Genomic DNA, 20,402 nt, shown 5'->3' on the forward strand with positions numbered 1-20,402 from the left:
CTGTTGGTGAGAGAGATACGCTTTTTATACAGAACTCTTCAGATTTGGGAAATGAACTCAGAATGTCACCGCTAAATACAAGATAGACTGGGTTGTTTAGCATAAGTAATCAACATGTATTTCAAGGGACTATTTGTTGTAGAGTGCCCATTAATACCCTTCAGTTCTAGGGGGAAAAAAGGGATGGGGAAAGGCACCTGGGGAGCATCGTTAGTGGGTTATAGATTGTTGTAATAAGCCATAAATCCAGTGGGTTCATTGAGTCCATGAATTTTAGTATTGGCACTAGGGATATTAAAGACTAGTCGACTATCTGATAAGCAAATGCTTATTGGATAGTCGACAGGATAGTTGACTAGTAACTCCCTCTATCCCCCTCCCCATCCTGCTGCCTCGATCAGAGGCAGCAAGAGAGGGCGTAGAAGGGGCTACTTCAAAGTGGCAGCACCGCACAGTTGATCCCAGGCTCTGTGCAGCTCTGCCCCTTGGAAATGCTGCCACATGTTTCAGTGTGTCACCACTGAGTGAAGCCCGAGTCAGCTGTGCAGCGTTGTCCCTTTGAAATGCCGCGCATTTCAAAGGGGCAGCGCTGCCTTATCAACTAGTCAATGCAAAAATGCATTGACTATTCAATTAGTGAATTAAATGATACTTAATATCCTTAATTGGCACAGTAATAAATTTAAGCACCCAGGTTCATCTTTGAAGTCTTCTGCAGGTTTTCTTTTGAGACTGAAAATTGATAAGTCAGATGTAGAGTGAATGCTTCATGAAAATTATTCATCCACAAGTGATGTGGAAATGTTATCTTATTTCCCGGTGGGAGTTCATTCAAGAATGTAGTGATTGTCTGGATTCACCTATGTAGTTTTTGAAGCATTTGTTGCATAACTTTGCTAGACACTAAAAATCAGGACTGGATAAGAATACAGGCAGTCCCCGAGTTACGCGGATCCGACTTATGTTGGATCCGCAGTTACGAACGGGGTTTGCTGCCCGTCTCCCTGGTCTGCTGGAGACCAGCAGACCAGGGAGACGGGAAGCAAAGCCTCTGAGGACGCCGGCAGCGGGACAGCCGCGGCGTGTCTGGGCTGTCCGCTGCCCGCGTGCTCCACGGCTTTGCTCCACGGCTTTGCTCCACGTCTCCCCAGACCAGGGAGATGGGGAGCAAAGCCGGGGAGCATGCGGGCAGCGGACAGCCCAGACACGCCGCAGCTGTCCCGCTGCCGGCGTATTCCGCGGCTTTGCTCCCCATCTTCCTGGTCTGCTGGAGACCAACAGACCAGGGAGATGGGGAGCAAAGCCGGGGAGCACGCGGGCAGCGGATAGCCAGATGCGCCGCGGCTGTCCCGCTGCCGGCATGCTCTGCGGCTTTGCTCCCCATCTCCCTGGTCTGCTGGTCTCGGTCCCCCGCCCGCGTCTCCCTGGTCTGCTGGGGGGGGGGCGCGCAGCTAGTACGCCCCCCCCCCCAGCAGTCCAGGCTTTTCTCCTGAGGCCTGTGGTAGAGCAGCTGGGACACTGCCGGTTGGTCCCGCAGCGCCGCTCTGGGCGCTACTGCCCCAGGCGTCCTGATTCAGCCGCTGTATGAAGAACTTTCTTTTATTAGTTTTAAACCTGCTACCCATTAATTTCATTTGGTGTCCTCTAGTTCTTCTATTTAGGGAACTAATAAATAACTTTTCTTTATCGGCCCTCTCCACACCACTCATGATTTTATAGACCTCTATCATATCCTCCCTCAGTCTCCTCTTTTCTAAACTGAAAAGTCCCAGTCACTTTAACCTCTCCTCATGTGGGACCCATTCCAAACCCCTAATCATTTTAGTTGCCCTTTTCTGAACCCTTTCCAAGGCCAAAAATATCTTTTTTGAGGCGAGGAGACCACATCTGTACACAATATTCAAGATGTGGGCGTACCATAGTTTTATACAGAGGCAGTAAGATATTCTGTGTCTTATTTTCTATCCCTTTCCTAATAATTCCTAGCATCCTATTTGCCTTTTTGACCGCCGCTGCACACTGTGTGGAAGTTTTCAGAGAACTGTCCACGATAACTCCAAGATCTCTTTCCTGATCTGTCGTAGCCAAATTAGCCCCCATCATACTGTACGTATAGTTAGGGTTATTTTTCCCAATGTGCATTACTTTATACTTATCCACATTAAATTTCATTTGTCATTTTGTTGCCCAATCACTCAGTTTGGTGAGATCTTCTTGGAGTCCCTCACAGTCTGCTTCTGTCTTGACTATCCTAAACAGTTTTGTATCATCTGCAAAGTTTACTACGTCACTGCTTCATCACGATTGAGTCCATTCACATGAGAATTGAATTTGCGGATGAACTTTTAAAAAAACTATTATATTCTTTGAGCTTTGCTAAATATATTTAATGTTTTCTAGGATCATTATGATTTTGGCATGAGAGCAATAAAGACAGTGTTATTGAGGGCTGGACAAAAGAAAAAAGAATTAAAAAAACAGTGAGTAAGATTCTAAATCACTCCCCCACTGTACTACTAAAATGTAGGTCATTATTATGGTGCCTTGCTAAGTAAAATAATACTCAATATCATACTAAAATATTGGTAGCAGAGAACTTTTACCAAGAATATTTGACTTACACACTGACATTATCAGTGTGTGCAGCATCTTATAATTTTGGGCTTGTAAAACGAATGTTATGCATTTCTGCCCAGGAAGAGAAAGCAGATCTCCAGAAGCAGACATTATCTGTTGTTTCACTTACATTTGCTTGTTCAAACTTACACCAGGGAGGTAAACAGCCAAATTCATTCATGTATAGCTTCACTGCAAATAATGAGGATATTCCATGGATGAATCTGGTCCAAAGAGTTTTGCTGCTGTTCTTATACACATCTGGGAATTTACATATATATAAAAATAGTACAGAAGGACCCATTTCTTGTATGGCTTGTGATCTGATGTAAGTTGTATAGAAAATATATTTCCAGACTTTTCTAGCTTTCACTCCCTCAGTTTGCAACCGGTGTTTTTATTCCCTGGTTCAAATTGGACGATATTTTCCCTCTCCCAACTGCTAACTTCTCATCTCATCCAAAGCTTTTGGCTATATCCATTCTTCCAATTATGGCTCTTGGTAGTTCAAACTTTCCCCTATGTTTTCTACTCCCAGCTGCTTTCTTCCATTCCTGGCCAAATCTTTATAATCACCATCCGCCTAAAATGCTCCAATAACACCTGCTATCTCCCCTACAGAAGCTCTCTCAGGGTATGTCTACACTTCAATGTTAGTTCAAACTAACGGACGTTAGATCGAACTAACATTCATAGGCGCTACACTAGCGCTCCGCTAGTTCGAATTTAAATCGAACTAGCGGAGCGCTTAGTTCGAACTAGGAAAACCTCATTTTACGAGGATTAAGCCTAGTTCGAACTTACTAGTTTGAATTAAGGGGTGTATAGCCCCTTAATTCGAACTAGTGGGAGGCTAGTCCTCCCCAGCTTTCCCTGGTGGCCACTCTGGCCAACACCAGGGAAACTCTATTGCCCCCCTCCCGGCCCCGGACCCCTTAAAGGGGTACGGGCTGGCTACGGTGCCGGTGCCAGGTGCAAGCCTGCCAGCACCCAGCCAGCAGACCCTGCACCTGGCACGGCACAGAGCCACCCACCCGATGTCCCCCAGCCCACCCCCTCTTCCCGGGACCAGGCTGGCGGCTCCCGGGAGCTTGCCCGGGACCGCAAGAGGCGGGCACCTTCCTGGGCTAGTGCAGACATCGTGGACCTCGTCCACGATCTCCGCACTAGGCACAGGAAAGTGGCCATCTAGGGCAGGAGAGCTGCCAGCCTGACCACCCAGGAGCAGGTGTGCATGAAAATCAAGGGGGTCCACTGAGACCCCCGACCCTGAGCTTACAATGGCCGTCCTGGGTCAGACCAAAGGTCCATCTAGCCCAGTAGCCTGTCTGCCGACAGCGGCCAACCCTAGGGACCCTGGAGGGGATGGACCGAAGACAGTGACCAAGCCATTTGTCTCGTGCCATCCCTCTCCAGCCTTCCACAAACCTTGGGCAGGGACACCACTCCTACCCCCTGGCTAAGACTACTCCATGGACCCAACCTCCATGACTTGATCTCACTTCCCGTTAAACTCTGTTCTAGTTGTAGCCTTCACAGCCTCCTGCAGCAAGGAGTTCCACAGGTTAACTATTTGCTTTGTCAAGAACAACAACTTTCTCTTACTAGTTTGAAGCCTGCTACCCATTCCTTTCCTTTGGTGTCCTCTAGTCCTTCTTTATGGGAACTCACGAAGAACTTTTCTGAATGCACCCTCTCCACCCAACCCCTGCTTTTAGAGACCTCTATCCTGTCCCCGCTCCATCTCCTCTTGTCTAAGCTGAACAGTCCCAGTCTCTGTAGCCTCTCTTCATATGGGACCTGTTCCCAACCTCTGATTATTGTAGTTGCCCTCCCCTCTCCCAGCCTTTCCCTTCCCCTCTCCCATCTCCTTTTCCCAGTCTCCCCCAGTTTTGTTCAATAAAGAGAGATTCTATTTTTGACCACACGTTTTCTTTATTTTGTACATCAGGAAGGGGGGCTAGGAAAGGGTAAGTGGAAGGAGGTGAGGGAGGAATGGGGTACGAGCCCCCGATGGGGAGGATTGGGCTGGCTCTGCGGGCTTCTGGGGGTGGAAGCTCTCCTGCAGCCCCCCAATTACGCCCTCTCCGAAGATGGAGCCTGCGGCAAGTGCAGCCGGTCTGATGGCCGAGTGCTGTGATGTGCCCAGTGTGGGCACTCAGGGCACTCCAAGCCAGGACTGGTTTGCAAGCGGGGCACCCCTGAGAACTGTCTGTCCGGGGTGGGGGTCGGGTCCCTTTAAGCGCAGCCCTCGGCTAGCCTGAGACAGCATCTCCACGCTCTAAGTCCTCCTCTGATGCCCTGCCGGCACTGCTTCCGGCCATCCTTAAGCCCTGTTCAGGGTCCACTCAATGTGGACTTGCTAGTTCGAATTAGCAAAATGCTAATTCGAACTAGTTTTTAGTTCTAGACGCGTTAGTTCAAATTAGCTTAGTTCGAATTAACTAATTCGAACTAAGTTAGTTCGAACTAACTCTGTAGTGTAGACATACCCGGAGGGTTTAAGACAGACAACCATATGAACGAGAAGATTTACCTGGCATTGCTCTGGTCCTTAACTCAGTTAATTTGTTTTTCTTCATTTAAATCATTGCTTTGGGGTAGTATTAGGGATGTGGGAGTTCAGTATGCATGCTGCCCCAAGGAGAGAGAATTCCCTAGCCCTCTTTCATCACAGCATCATGGGGTCAGGTGAGAAGCACCTCTCCATGGCTCTTGCAGCTTCAAAGGACACTGCCAGGGGAAGGGTGCATGTTCCCTGGCTAGGGCAGGTCCAGGTTCATCTGCTCCCTGTGCTTCCAGGCCAAATTGAAGAATGGAGCTAACAGTGCACTTTGCCCTCCATGATGAAGGGGAACAGCCAGCAAATTTCCCATACAAATGGGGGAAGAGGAGCTGCAGCCTCGTCCTCTCTAAGATGTGTTTGTGAGATGGTTGGCTCAGGGCTGGGGCAGTACTCGACAGGAAGGGTCCTGCCCCCATCCATTTGTTTTCATCTGGTCCCCGTTTGCCTGCTGTTCCCCCTGCCCTCGTACAACCGAACCCTTAACTTGCTTTGAGTTATGGTAAGAGGAAACTGTATACCAAATGTTATGGTCTAGAAGGAATTATTTTATGTGTCCCTGTAAAAATGGGGGAGTTTTAGCTTCCTGCAAAATCAAATGCTTACCTTGCTTTGAGTTATGAGGAAGCTGTATACCAAATTTGGTGGTCCTAGCTCTGACTATTTAGGAGAAGCTTCAGGGAATAGCCAAGTTAGTCTGTACAGAAAAAAAATGGTCTGATAGCACTTTATAGACTAGCAAAACATGTAGATGGTATCATGAGCTTTCATGGGCACAGCCCACTTCCCAGATGAGAGGTCATCTGAAGAAGTGGGCTGTGCCCACCGAAGCTCACGATAACATCTACTTGTTCTGTTAGACTATAAAGTGCTACCAGACCATTTGACGTTTAGGAGGAGTTCTTGAACTAACAGATGGATGGACAGAATCGCTCAGACAAACAAACGCTCTCAAATATATAGTAGAAAATAGGTTGACATTCTTTTTATAATTTTTCTAGAAATGATGATACTAGAGTAGAAGAAGAAACTCTCATTATAATCAACTCATTAAAAGAAGATAATTTACCCAAGTTTCTTGCAGAAGATGTTCCTCTGTTTGAGAACATTATGGCAGATCTTTTCCCAGGAATTACTGTTCCAAGAGCAAGCACCGTCAAAGTAGAGGTAATAAAATGAATAGGCCTTTTCTGGGATAGTGATTGGCAATTTAAATGTGTCTGTTTTGTTTTTAGTTTAAAAAGGGGGGAGGAGAAGGGAAATAGCATCTTACGTCTCTGAACCCTACGCCATGGAGTCACTCTGCAGTTCCTGAAGATTGAAGCCTGACTCATTTCACACAGATACATTTGAGTCATAGATCTCCAGTATCAGATCTGCTTACTTATCCTATTCCTTTCACATCCCCATAAAGACTAGGGATTGGAGCCCTCCTGTACAAGTTCCCCTCATGTGGGATCTGTGCAGTGGAACTGCATATGTTCCACAGTTATTGGGCCCTATGTGTCTCCAGAAGAAAGATGGGAAAACCCTGCTTCCTAACACATTTTTTGTCTATAGTCCAGTAATTTCAGTTGTATAAAGAACAGAAGTTTAAAAGTAAGTCAAATTTACTTTAGTCTTTTGTGTTAATTTCAAATGTTGATATAAAATAGCATGGGATTTTTGTTAAAGATGGAATTTCTAGTTTCTTCTAGAGACTTTGAGAGAGACCTGTTCTTCGTTTCTTGAAATTTGCCCAAAGATCTAAATTCTATGGAATATTTAGATCTTTTCTAGGAAGGAGTAGTGCAGAAAGGGATCTAGGGGTGATAATGGACCACAAGCTAAATATGAGTCAACAGCATGACACTTGCAAAAAAAAAAAAAGCAAACATGATTCTGGGATGCATTAACAGGAGTGTTATGAGCAAGATACAAGAAAAGGAAGTTACTCACCCTGTGTAGTAATGCCTGTTCTTCAGTTCAGAGCTTTTTCCTAGTAGTTGCCATTTGGGCTGCACACGTGCAGGAGGCGCTTTGTGCTGCTAACTGTTTGGCACCTCATGCAGCAGCCCAACACCTCATCTCCCCAGTTCCTCGTCTATGCCTGAATTACTAAAACTACAAGTAGAGGGGAGGAAGGGAGGGTCGTAGAGCACCCACATGGAACACACACCTCAAAGAATAGTCTTTACTGAACTGGGTGAGTAACTTCCTTTTCTTCTATGGATGTTGTCCCTGTGGGTGCTCCACTTATGGTGACTACAAAGCTGTATTCTGTGAGGAAGTTACTCAGAGTTACTGCTTAGCGGCAGAAGATAGCACCGCTGTAGCCACTGCTGCATCATTTGTTAGTTGAAGCATAATGGCATACTGCCTGGCAAAGGAATAGTCAGATGACCATGTGGCTGCCCTGTCTATGTCCTTCACGGGGATACTGTTCAGGATGGTGGTGAATGTTGCAGCAGCACGAGTGGAATGTGCTCTAGGTGGAGCTGGTAAGAGTTTATTCCGAAGAGCATAACAATGCCGTATACATGCTACTATCAATTTGGAAATATGCTGCGTGGAAATCAGAATGTCCTTGGAGTGTTTTGCAGTTGACAAGAAGAGAGGTGGGGATTTGTAGAGCTGTTGTGTTCTGTCAATCTAAAAGGTTAGAGTACATCTAAGTTATGGAGCGTTGCCTCTCTATGGAATGCATGAAGCTTCAGATAGAACATAGGCAGGACTATGGCCTCATTAATATGGAAGTAGGTGCTGACCTTGGGCACAAATGATGGGTGTGGTCTTAAAGTCACTTTGTCCTTAGTAAATATAGCGTATGGTGGGCCCGCCATTATGGCCCCTATCTCACTAACTCTCTTCGCTGAAGTAATGATTACCAAAAACAGCACTTTCATAGTTAAGAGTTGGAGTAAACAGGTGGCCATAGGTTCAAAGAGAGGCCTCATGAAGCAGTCCAGGACTAGATTTAGATTCCAGGAAAGTGCTAGGGTCCTGCAAGGGGGATAGAGGAGGCCTTTGAGGAATCTCTACTGATCAGGTGGGCAAACACAGATGATCCATTGACGTGCTCATGGAACGCCATGATTGCTGCTAAATGCCCTTTGATTGATGAGATGGATAGGCCCTCATTCTTCAGATAGCATAGGTAGTCTAGGATCAAATGGAAAGGACCCCCTTGGGTCGATTTGTGTCTGTTGGTACCAGGACATGAACCGTTTCTATTTGTGCAGGTAAGTCTTTCTGGTGAATGGCCTCCTGCAATGAAGGAGGATGTTTCTCACTTGTTCTGATCAAGGAGATTCCACACTTTGGAGCCATAGTGAAGCCAGGCATGAAGGTTGAGGTTGCATGGTTGGGGATGAAGTAGTTTGTCCCCATCTTGAGAGAGAAGGTAAAGCCGATATGGTAGTGGTAGAGCTGTGTCTGATCGAATTTTCCACAAAATCCTGGTGATCATTGGAACTGGGGAAAATCTGTACTGCAAAGTTTTGTTCCAGGCGATTAGAAATGTATCACCCATGGATCCCTCGCCCAGTCCTCAAATGTGAAATTGGATACACTTGGAGTTGTTCTTGGTTGCAAAGAGATCTCTTGCTGGGTAGCCCAACTTGCAGAGGATGGATTCCGTAACCATTGGATGCAGCTCCCTCTTGTGGTCGGTGGGTGCTACGACTCAGAATATCCGCCATGACATTATTGACTCCGGATAGGTATGATGCCTTGAGGATAACTCCATACTAGATTCACCAGTTCCAGAGGCGGATAGCCTCTGCACAAAGGGATCAAGAATGAGCACCACCCTGCCTGTTTATGTAGAATGTGGTTGTTGTATTGTCCATTAGGACCCGAATTGTGCGGTTGGTAATAAAGGGAGCAAAGTGTCTGCATGCATTCCTGACTGCTCTGAGCTCGAGAAGGTTGATATGCAATAGAGCCTTGTACGGTAGCCCCTTTCCCTGCACTGTGTGGTGTTGCATGTGTGCTCTCCATCCTATTAGTGAGGCATCTGTAGTGATCTGTACTGATGGTTTTGGTTGAAGGAAGGAGACCCCCGTGAGGTGAAATGCACCATTTGAGAGAGTCTAGTATGTGTGTCAGGATGATGACTCATTGCCCAAGAGAGTGACAAGATGGTTTGTAGACTGAATTTAGCCAATGCTGTATAGCGCGGAAATGGAGTTGTACATATAGGACAACATACGTAGCAGCTGCCATATGGCCCAGCAATTGTAGGCAGGTATGAATGATAGGCATCTGGTTCATGGACAGAGTAGTCACTACATCCCAGAGTGCACTGAACCATTGGTCTGGTAGGTAGGCCCGGGCTGATATAGAATCAAGGCGAGCCCCGATGAATTTGATGTCTTGTACTGGATCTGGAGTTGACTTCTGCTTATTTATGATGAGTCTGTGATAATCAAAGAGGCATCTGGTCTTGGAGACCATCTCTGATGTCTCTGCCCATGATCCGCCTTCGAGGCAATCATCGAGATACAGGAAAATTATGACCTCCTGTTGCCAAAAATAAGCTGCTGCTACTGCGATTACCTTTGAAAAGACACAGGGGGGAAGGGGCAAGGAAAGACCAACGGGGAGAACCATGTATTGAAAATGATCATCTCCCAATGTGAAACAGAGATAACGTCTGTGGGAAGGATGTATTAGAGGTCAAGGGCTGTGAACCAGTCCCCCTTGTCCAGTGCTGGACTTACTGAAGCCAGTGTGACCATTTGAAGCACTGTTTGTGTAGGAATTTGTTTAGCTTGCGAAGATCCAGAATTGGCCTCCAACCCCCCATTCGCTTTTGGATGAGAAAGTAGGTTGAATAGAACCCTCTTCCCTTGTAGAGTTCAGGTACCCTCTATATCACCCCTATTTAAAGAAGGCGATCCATCTCTTGTCTGAGAAGGGTCTCGTGAGAGGGGTCCTTGAAGAGGGACGGGGAAGGAGAGGAGGTAGTGGGAAACAATGTGAAGAGTATGGAATATCCCACAGAGATGATCTCTAGTGCCCACTGAAGTTATCAAGCCCCATGGAGGAGAAAGGGGAGTAATCTGTGGGTGAACAGGTATTTCTGGTTGATTGTCACTGTGTGGTTGGGGAGGTCAGGCAGACCCTGGACCAATTTTTCAAGTTTTCTGTTTGGCGGTCTGGGAGCTGGAGGAGCATGATTGAGGTGAACGCTTCCTTTGGGGCTGCTGCCTGGACCAGTTATACTGTCCAGGCAGTTATACTGTGGATGGTTGTAATAGCTGTCCTTGTTTCTGTTTTAAGGGGTGTATCTCTTTCTCCTATATGGTGGCATGTACACGCAAAGGGTCCGAGAGTCTTTTCTGTTATGCAGTATCTCATCTGTTAGCTGCAAACAGTTTCTGTTTGTCAAAAGGGAGAGCCTCCACTTTCATCTGCAGATCCCTGAACACTCTTGCTCAACTCATCACCACAGCTGTAGCAGTTGCTCTAGCCGCTGTGTCAGCCACATCTATAACTGCTAGTAGAGCTGTACAACAATGGTGTGTCCCTTGTGAATGATTGCTCTGAGACTGGGCCTCTTGGAGTTGGGTAGGTGTTCCATGAGTTCAGCCAGCTTGGAATAATTATCAAAATCATGATTTGCCAACAGCACAGAGTGGTTTGCTATTCTAAGTTGCAAAGTGGCTGATGAATAGGTCTTTTTACCGAAGAGGTCAAGTTTCTTGTGCTCCTTCTCATTGTTTACAGATTTGAGCGGGGGAGCTTTGGAGAGTTGATTTGCTGCATTCACCACCGGTGAGTTTGGCTGGGGGTGTGAAAAAAAGAAAGTCCAAGTGCCTGGGAGGGACGAAGTACTTCTTGTCAGTTTTTTTTCAGGTTGGTTGTCTGGAGGTGGGTGTCCGCCAAAAGTTGTCTGATACTTCCATTATTGCCTCATCAATCGGTAGTGCAATCCTTCCTTGAGAAGACTGACGAATATTCTTTACGAGGTGATGTTGTTTCTCTTTAACCTCTTGGAGTTAGACCTCTTAGCTGGTGGCTACTCTTTTAAAAAGCTCTTGAAACTGTTTCAAGTCGTCAGTTGAATTTGATATCTCAAGGGCTATGGCTTCATTGAGAGATGTAGATGGATTATCTTCAAAGGCCTGATGTGGTTTTGTGATGCTATCCTCGTTAGGAATTTGACTGTCTTCCTCCTCTTCCAAATCTGCTGAAGCTGTTATGGTGTGAGATTGAGAGGCTGCTGGAAGCCTTCTCGGTGATGCAGATGTGCTCCTGGGGTGGCATCTGCGGGGCTTCCAATAGTCCCATGGCGCCCACTGGGGAGGGTAGTATGGAGGAGGATGTTGCCAGTCTAAGTACCAATGTAGGTAATGAGGTCTTGCATTGTAATGTTGAAATTGACGAGATGTAACTGGAGATGAGTGGTGCGAGGAAAAAACACTCCTCTGTTCATAATGGGCCACTGCAGCACTTCCCTACATTATTGGAGGTCCAGTGCAACATGGCGATGTTCCTGGGGAACAAACTGACGGAGGACGATGCCCCCACTGAAGGAGGGGAATTTGTCTAAGTGTTCTGGGTTTCAGCAGTTAGTGTGCAGTTGTCTTCCATTTGTACTGAATAATTGGTGTGCTCTGCCTGTGTTTCAGCCTTTGACGGGGGGAGCCTCTTTGTAGGTGTCGATTCCGCCCAAGATGGTGCCACAGACTTGCAAGGCCTTTTAGAAGGCAGTTCCACACTCCTTCCCGGCACCAAGTGTTGTGGTCTGTCAGCATGGTGTTTCAGGTGCCGCTGGGTGAGCACGCTGAGATCATGCAGGCTGCGCTATGGCAGTGACTGATAAAGGTCTCACTGCCCGCTTTGCTGCTGCATCCACCTTGTCCCCTGTAGCCATTCTGAGGGATGGCTTCACTGGTAAGGATCTTGCTGGAGATGCTTTTGCCCTTCTGTGTTGTGGGGCAAGGGAGAGACACAGATCTCTGCTTCAGGTCTCCCTGAGTCAAAGCAAGTTGGGGCTCTTCAGAAGGCTGCAGTGCCCATTTAAATAATATCATTTGGAGCCACATTTCCCGGTCCTTCCTGGCTCTGGCCATAAAGCTCCTGCAGTGGTCGAATTTGGGGGGGCTTGTGTCTCCCCCCAAACATCTTATACAAGAATCATGTCCATGCGAAACTGGCTTGGGCTGATTACATTTCAGACACTTCTTAAAGCCCTGAGAATTGGGCATATTAGTGTCTTACTGAATGTCAGACTGTAGGGTTTTGGGTTATTTTTATTGAAAGGTTAGGGTAATAAAGTGAGGCGTGAGGGAGATCAGAGCTGCAGCAGTCCATCCAGACCAGGTTTGGAATGAAAAAGCCTCTTCTCCTTTTTTAAAAAAAAATAAAGTTGTAACAAAGAGCTAATAAGAGCTTTGAAATGGTAACAAGAAGAAAAAAACAGTTCAGTAACTGTGTGAAGTAAAGTGAGTGCCTGAGGTGGGAGATATCAGAGTTCCATCTGTGACCAAGGGTAGTTAGAGAGGAACTGGGGTGGGGGGGTCAGACTGCTGTGCAAGGTGCCAAACTGTCAGCGGCTCAAAGCGCTTCCTGCATGTGGGAAAAACTATCAACTTATAGGAAAAAGTTCTGAACTGCGGCTCCAGGGGTCACCTGTCACCATCAGTGGAGCATCAATGGGGACATCACCTGAAGAAGTAGTAATTCTTCACCTCTGCACTGATTAGGCATCCGTAGGAGTATTGTGTCCAGTTCCGGGCACCATATTTCAAGAAAAATGTGGAGAAATTGGAGAAGGTCCAGAGAGGAGCAACAAAAATGATTAAAGGTTTAGAAAATATGACCTATGAGGAAAGACTGAAATAATTGGTTTGTTTAGTTTGGAAATGAGACTACTGAGAGGGGATATGATAGCCGTTTTCAAGTGCCTGATAGGGTATTACAGGAAGGAGGGAGAAAAATTGTACTGCTTGACCTCTGATAGGACAAAAAGCAATGGGTTTATATTGCAGCAAGGGAGGTTTAGGTTGGACATTAAGAAAAACTTCCTAACTCTCAGGGGGTATGTCTACACTACCCTGCTAGTTCGAACTAGCGGGGGTAATGTAGTCATCCGCAATTGCAAATAAAGCCCGGGATTTGAATTTCCCGGGCTTCATTTGCATGAAGCCGGCCGGTGCCATTTTTAAATGCCGGCTAGTTCGAACCCCGTGCCGCGCGGCTACACGCGGCACGGAGTAGCTAGTTCGGATTAGGCTTCCTAATCTGAACTAGCTGTACTCTTCATTCCACGAGGAGTACAGCTAGTTCGGATTAGAAGCCTAATCTGAACTAGCTACTCAGTGCCGCATGTAGTCGCGCGGCACGGGGTTCGAACTAGCCAGCATTTAAAAATGGCGCCAGCCGGCTTTATGCAAATGAAGCCCGGGAAATTCAAATCCCGGGCTTCATATGCAATTGCGAATGACTACATTACCCCTGCTAGTTCAAACTAGCGGGGTAGTGTAGACATACCCAGGGTGGTTAAACACTGGAATAATTGCCTAGGGAGGTTGTGGGATCTTCATCACTGGAGATATTTAATAGCAGATTAGGTAGACATCTATCAGGGATGACTAGACAGTGCTTGGTCCTGCCATGAGGGCAGGGGACTGGACTTGATGATCTGTCAAGATCCCTTCCAGTTCTAGTATTCTATGTCTATTATTAGCCCCAGGTATTAAGGAAATCATCTACTTTTTTAATTTCTTCTGTTGCTGATATTGCTGCTTTCCTGAAAAAAAAATTCAGAAAAATGCATTTACTTCAGAAGCAGTTACTTTACTTTTTAATTTCTTCTACATACTATTACTGTGCTAACCGCATAATTTTTATTTTTTAATCTTAGAAAGCGATAGCTGTTGCAATACAACAATTATATTTGCAGCCTTGGGCAACTCAGATAGAAAAAGTCTTACAGTTTCACAATCAAATTTTGGTAAGTGCTACAGAACATTTGATGATATGGTAAATGCCTTGAATTTGAGATAAAAATCCAAAAGATTTTTTGAAGAAATGTGATCATATCCAAAAGATCATAATATAATCACAAGCCTGTTGAGAACTACAAAATTGATATTGTAGTAGAAAGAAAAATTTCAGAAACAATATTGGATTCATACAAAAATTCTAGATTTGTGGAAACTAAATCATTCTCATTTTTTCTAATAGTTTATCATTTTAGCAATAAGCTTCAGTGCCACATAGAAATTAGCTGATCTTTGCAAATATATTTTCAGGCTCGCGTTGGTGTGATGTTAGTAGGCCCTACAGGTGGAGGGAAGACAACTATTAGAACAATCTTAGAAAAAGCCTTGGTAATTTTACCAACTGTGTGTTTGGAAAAAATTTCAAAAAATGTTAATGTTTTGCAGGTAAGATATTCAAATATTTACTCTTGTATGTTTAAGCTACTGGTTTTCATTTAATTTTTAATAGTTAAAGAAAGCATTTATTTTAAAGCCTGATTCATAATTCTTGACAGGTCATAATTTTATGTTCTATATTGGTTTCTTTTTAAAAATTGGGTGCTTTAATATCTGTGTATACTGGAGATATAAAATTTGATGCCCAACTCCCACTGAACATCAGTAGGAGTTGGGTGCCCATGTCTATTAGGCACTTTTGAAAATTGCTCTTACAAGTGTGGGGTTGGGAAAAACAAATTTCTATGCCAGTTTCTTTGCTACACTCAATCTTTGTGCCTGAGCCCTGAACTGGGAAAACCACCTCTGGCTGAGAGGTAATTTGTTCTTCATGCCTATTCATTCAGACCTTGGCCTTTCTAGTGACTGCCACTAAGTGTGTTCATATAAATCAGTGATACAGGCATCTGTCTACCAGGAAGTGGACTGAGACAACTTTTTTTTTAGTCATTACAAACCATTGCTTAATTTGAACCAGTAATGAAACACCTTGTCTCGTTACCAATTCCTTGAATCACTTAGTACCCTATTTATTGTTTAGTATCAATTAATCAGACATACTTGTCAGCTAAAAAACCTGAAAAAGATCTATTTAGATTTCAAAAACATTATATTACACTCTCATGTTTTATTAATGAAAGTCAATATCTTGTGGTCAAATTTAATTTGTTTAATTAGCCTTTTACAGCAGGATGACAAATAAGAGGCTTACAGTGCAAATCATTTTAGATAAGTTGTAACCCAGTAATAATTTTGCAATTAAGAATTTATTGCATGATACTGAACCACAAAAAAAGTTTATATATGTTACAGCACAACTTAGCAATGACAAATCTAGAGGGCAGTGCCACAAGATATACGTAAAGAAGTATAAAGCGTAAATCATTCTTCCTTTTTTTATACAAATATTTAACAACAAATGGTCTGATAGCATTTTATAGTCTAACATCATCTGAAGAAGTGCGCTGTGCGCATGAAAGCTCATGATACCATCTATATGTTTTGTTAGTCTGTACAGAAAAACCAACAAATGGTCTGGTAGACTAACTCGGCTACCTCCTAAATATTTAACAGTTAGTTAAACTGGTAGCTAATTAACATGAGATATTCCAGTCATTTGAATAAGTTTTCATTTTTAAAATTGGCCAAAAATGTGCTGCTACTTTGAATGCTTGTTTATCTTCGTGTGTGTGTGCTCACCACATGCACTGGTGCCAGAAGTTTTTCCCTCAGTGCTAGCCATAGAGGATTGGATCTGGTGTGGTACATATATGTGCCACTATAAGGGGCACTACTGCTAGCCCCCTGCTTTAGTTCCTTCTTACTGCCTGTTATGATGCTGGAATGTTCCCTTTGCTTGGCAAGTTTTTATTCTTTGTGGGGGGGGGGGGGTTAGTATTTTTTTACTGTATGTAATTGAGAGTAATTTCTAGTGTAGTTCTTAGTAATTCTCTTAGTTTAATTACAGGTGTAGAAGAAGTTAGTACCCTACGGGACTTGGCCCTGGGATGGGACATGCTGTGACCCTTGGGCTTCAAGTCTTGTGAACACAGTAAAAAAATCTGGTCTCCTCAGCATCCCCAGCAAAGCTGTCTTGGGTGCTTGGGGAAAACTCACATAAGCAACAAGTGTCACATTTGCAAAAGTTTTAAGCTGCATACCAAAAAGTGGGAGTAGGATATTGGCTTTTTGGTGCTCTTTATGAAGCCAGACCTCACAACAGCCAAAGTCATCCAGTACCATTGGGATATGCTCCAGGACTGTCAGAAAGCATGTGGGTGCAGGGACGGTGGTCAATTCCATGGAAGTTTTGGAACCCTCAGATATTGCAATATCTGAAAAGTGATCAGCAGCAATCTCTCATCCACCCCCAGACTCAGAAAAGGAGCTGGAAAGGTACCCCTGGGCAGCCAGCCTCAACCAAATCTCTGGCAGGGGAAATGGAGTTTGTTGACTCATCTATGCCTACCTCCCCCAGGTGAAAGTGAGCTTGTACAGCACTTCAGTAAGAACCAGTCGCTTGCCTGGCCTGCACATGGCCAACTTTTTGCTTCCACATATTAGTGGCCCTGTTAGAAGGGTCCAGCAGCATTGCTGTGACAGTGGTTCGTTGTCCCTTTTGCCTGGGAAGCAATGGGGCAGTGAAGTTAAAGTGCTACAGGACCCCACTGTTAGAGTGTTTAAACACTGGAATAAATTGTCTAGGGAAATTGTGGAATGTCCATCATCATTAGGTTTTAAGACCAGGTTAGATAAACATCTGTCAGGGATGATCTAGATCAGGGGTGGGCAATTAAAAAAAAGGGCAGCCCTCAGGGTTAGTCCCTGGTGGGCCACTGCTGCTATGTTTATCTGCGCCTCAGCAAGTATTGGATGATTGTAGCTCTGTTTGGCTGCAAATCGCTGTTTATGGCCAATACGAGTGTTGGGAAGTGTTGCAGACAAGGACACTGCTTCCCACCCCTCATATTGGCCACACACAGCAATTCATGGCCAGCCAGCGCTGTGATCCTCTGATACCTGCAGAGGCACAGCTAAACATGGAGGTAGGGGCCTGCCAGAGACTAACCCTGTGGACCCGATCCAGCCCGTGAGCCAGAATTTGCCCACCCCTTCTCTAGATGGAGCTTGGTCCTGCCATGAGTGCAAGGGACTGGAATTGATGACCTCTCGGGTCCCTTTCAGTTTTAGGATTCTGTATTTGGTACGCATCTTCACAATGCACTATGCCATCATCCAACAGGCCAGAGACAACATTGGCTTTGGCAGAGTTGTGTTGTAATTGACATTCCATGGACTCTGTGCATCTTTGGAAGTACTGCTTGGGAGTCACCTACATGGAATGGATATGAACAAGTACCCTATCATGACCATGAGGGTTAGCCAGCAGCCTGGGGACTAAGAGGTTAACTATGTCCCTTACCTAACCAGGTAGCTGGCAGCTGATAGAAATGTAGGTAGGAATTTCAAACTGGGACAAAGGAATTTTTGGTATTTCCTTCATTGTTCCAGGGCAGTTTCTCTCCAGCTACTGACGGGGACAGACAAAATGTGTCTCTCCAAGAAAAGACTCTTCATTACAGTATGTGTAAGTAGGGTAAAGTTTAGATAAGTCCATTAGGTTTTATTGTTTTATGGTTTGGGAATGGGGATCTGATGTCTGTGCATTTAAAAAAAAATTCTCTCCTTTGTTACTAAGTTTTGGCTCATGGTGGAATTCCCCCATGAGTTTATTAATTGGTGACTTTTCCATCTAGTCATTATGCTTGTAACAGAAGTATTGTGGTGATAATAAAAGTTCTTTCTCTTTCCTTTTTATTAACCTGGTATTGGTTAATTTTTGTGTCCTGGTTTTACTTAGGGGGTGAGATTTCCCAAATGATCTCTCCCCTGGTTTTCTTATCATTACTTGGGTGGTGGCAGCGGATTTTTATCCCCAAAATCTAGGTTAAGATTTTGGGGGGAAGTTTTATACCAAAGCCTGGAGTATAAGGTTTTTGGGTACTTTTGCGGGCCCCCACTTCTGCATTTATCATGCCAGAGTGGGGAACAAATCATGAAATGGTGGAATAGCGATGGGATCATTTTGAGAACCCAGGATTTTTAAAAGGACACGTTTTTCTTTTGAGTTGCAAGTTTTGCAGGTTTTTTTCTCTTGTTTTTTTTTCTTTTGTTTTCTGTGCTGCCTTGGAGAGACACAGACAGAAGGTTAATCTTAAGCCAGAGACAGATCATCCTACCCAAACAGTTTGTTTTGTTCTAGCTTTCGGGACAACTGGATAGCGAGGTAGTTAAGGCATGATGTCCAGCTCTAGGACAGATTCATACCCAAGGAGAGGAGACAAGAGTAGGTCCCTGTGAGTCCAGGAGGGGAATAACCTTGAGAGGGCAAGGTATAGCAGCCCTGCTCTCCCCTCATCAATGCCTTCTATGTGGGATTATGCCTTAAAGGCAGGCAAACCTCTAACTGAGAAAAAGATTGAGTTTTTCATAAACATGGAGCGCCTACAACAAAAGGTGAAGCTAGCAGCAATAGAAGCAGAGATAAGGTGGATGGTAGTGGAAATGGAGGCAAGGATAGCAGAAATAAAGGCAGGGAGGAGGCAAACAGGAGCAGAAGCATCAACTTCACCAACTAACCACCCTGCTCCCACAAATGCTGCAGTCACTGTTCAACATCCCAAGGAACTCCAGACCCAGAGAATGGAAGAACAACAGAGACTGTATCTTCCCAGGAGTTCAGTGTATAACTGTGTGGGCATGAGGTGTGATTATGGCAGGGCTAATATGTGTAATTGGGCTGGTACCTTAACCCAGCCCCAGAACATGTATGAGTGTAAATCTTCTGTGTTGCCTGTAGTTAACAGGAAGGTTTGTGAAAGAGGTGAGTGTGATTCTAAGAAGTTGTCTGTGACTAGTCAATCCTACTAGGAACAAGGTAAAAGTTTCTTTCAATGTTTACCTGAGGGAGAGAGCTGTGTGGCTGTGAGTAAGGTTCCTGCTGGTCTGCTTGAAGCCTCAGAGGTGAGGCTGGAATCAGAAACAGGGCAAGGAGAGCCCAGAAATCAGGGAAGTGTTTCTCTGGAACAGTCTGGAGTGGCTGGCCAGAGTGAAGTTTTAGTTGAAGAAAAAGATAAAACTCTGGAGGGTGATGAGTTGTTGGCTGGTGAAGTTTGTAAAACTGAACTTGCACAAGCTAACAGTAGTTTGTGTGAAGGTGCTCAGTGTGAGCCTGGTATGGCTGTCAGCCTGGTATGGCTGAGGAGAGTGCTGTGGATCCAGATTTAGTTCTGGGGACAGCAGAAGCCCAGAAAGGGAAGGACCCTAGGTTTGTGTCTACTGGGGAGAGTGGTGCTGTAATTTAGGTGGATCCAGTAAGTATCATGTCAGGATCCCAGGGATCAGACAAGTCTGGTGCTTGTGTGTTACCTGTTGCTGGTGTGTTGCTGAGAGGGAGGAGAGTGACTCTGTGTGATCAGAGTACTACCCTAGCCAGGTCACCCAGGGAGCAGCAGGGTGGGGTAAGTGTAGTACCTACAGACAGTATGGAAGCGTGTAGCAGTCTAGAAAGCTTCAAGGGGGAGGGAGAGGTCTCTGACCTCTTACCAGGGAAATCTCTTTGTTTTCCTGAAGGGGGGTTGTGTGTAGACCTACCTATTCAGGGGATATAGGAAACTCAGGAGGAGTTGGTGGTGGCTCAGCAGGGCGATATTACTGTAGGGCCGGGGGAAGGTGAGCTTTTGCTTACAGAAGGTCATAGGGAAGAGGATCCTTATAGTGATGTTGGCCAGGAGTTTGCTGTGCCTGAAGGGGGTGAAGATGACTTGCATTTGGAAAGAACTAATGTGGACAAGGGTGAGGAAGTTGCAGAGGGACAGGAGGTTGTTTCAGGTGAAGTAGAAGCAGCCAGGGAGATGAAACAGCCCTCTGGTGACCAAGTGACTGTTTGACTAGCTTGCTGAGAAGTGTATGTTGCTGAAACATGAATGGTTCCAGTCTGGTTCTGTGAGTGGACAAGGAATCTGTAAGTCTACCAGGCCAGTTCACGTAGGCCCTCTCTCTGTGAGGCAGTGGCCCACTTGGAAAACTAGATTGAAAGCAGGGTGCCAGGTTAGTGTCTGGACTGCTTGCTTCCTGATTAGCTGTGGAGAGAAGGAAAATGCAATGGCCATTGTGAGCAAGGGAGACACACCCAGCCAGCCCTTTGTCTTTGGGATAGGGAGTTCTGAATTTGAACACATGGGGGAAGGGAAAGATTTGTGTTTGCCCAGGAAAGCTGCAGCTTTTTAAAT

The 20,402-nt window shown here is 45.3% G+C and overlaps 1 protein-coding gene across 4 annotated transcripts in view; it reads left to right on the forward strand.

Annotated features, from left to right (window-relative positions):
* The window catches only part of DNAH14 (dynein axonemal heavy chain 14), a 599,282-nt gene that overhangs the window by 285,157 nt on the left and 293,723 nt on the right, over nucleotides 1-20,402 (forward strand). For all 4 annotated transcript variants that reach the window (XM_075925276.1, XM_075925277.1, XM_075925279.1 and 1 more), the window contains 4 exons: nucleotides 2,401-2,480; nucleotides 6,181-6,346; nucleotides 14,034-14,123; nucleotides 14,425-14,559. In XM_075925276.1, coding sequence (XP_075781391.1) covers nucleotides 2,401-2,480; nucleotides 6,181-6,346; nucleotides 14,034-14,123; nucleotides 14,425-14,559 — 471 coding nt within the window. The remainder of the gene's footprint in view (nucleotides 1-2,400; nucleotides 2,481-6,180; nucleotides 6,347-14,033; nucleotides 14,124-14,424; nucleotides 14,560-20,402) is intronic.

The sequence above is a fragment of the Pelodiscus sinensis genome, chromosome 3 (genome assembly GCF_049634645.1).
Source record: "Pelodiscus sinensis isolate JC-2024 chromosome 3, ASM4963464v1, whole genome shotgun sequence".
In the NCBI taxonomy this organism is placed as follows: Eukaryota; Metazoa; Chordata; order Testudines; family Trionychidae; genus Pelodiscus; species Pelodiscus sinensis.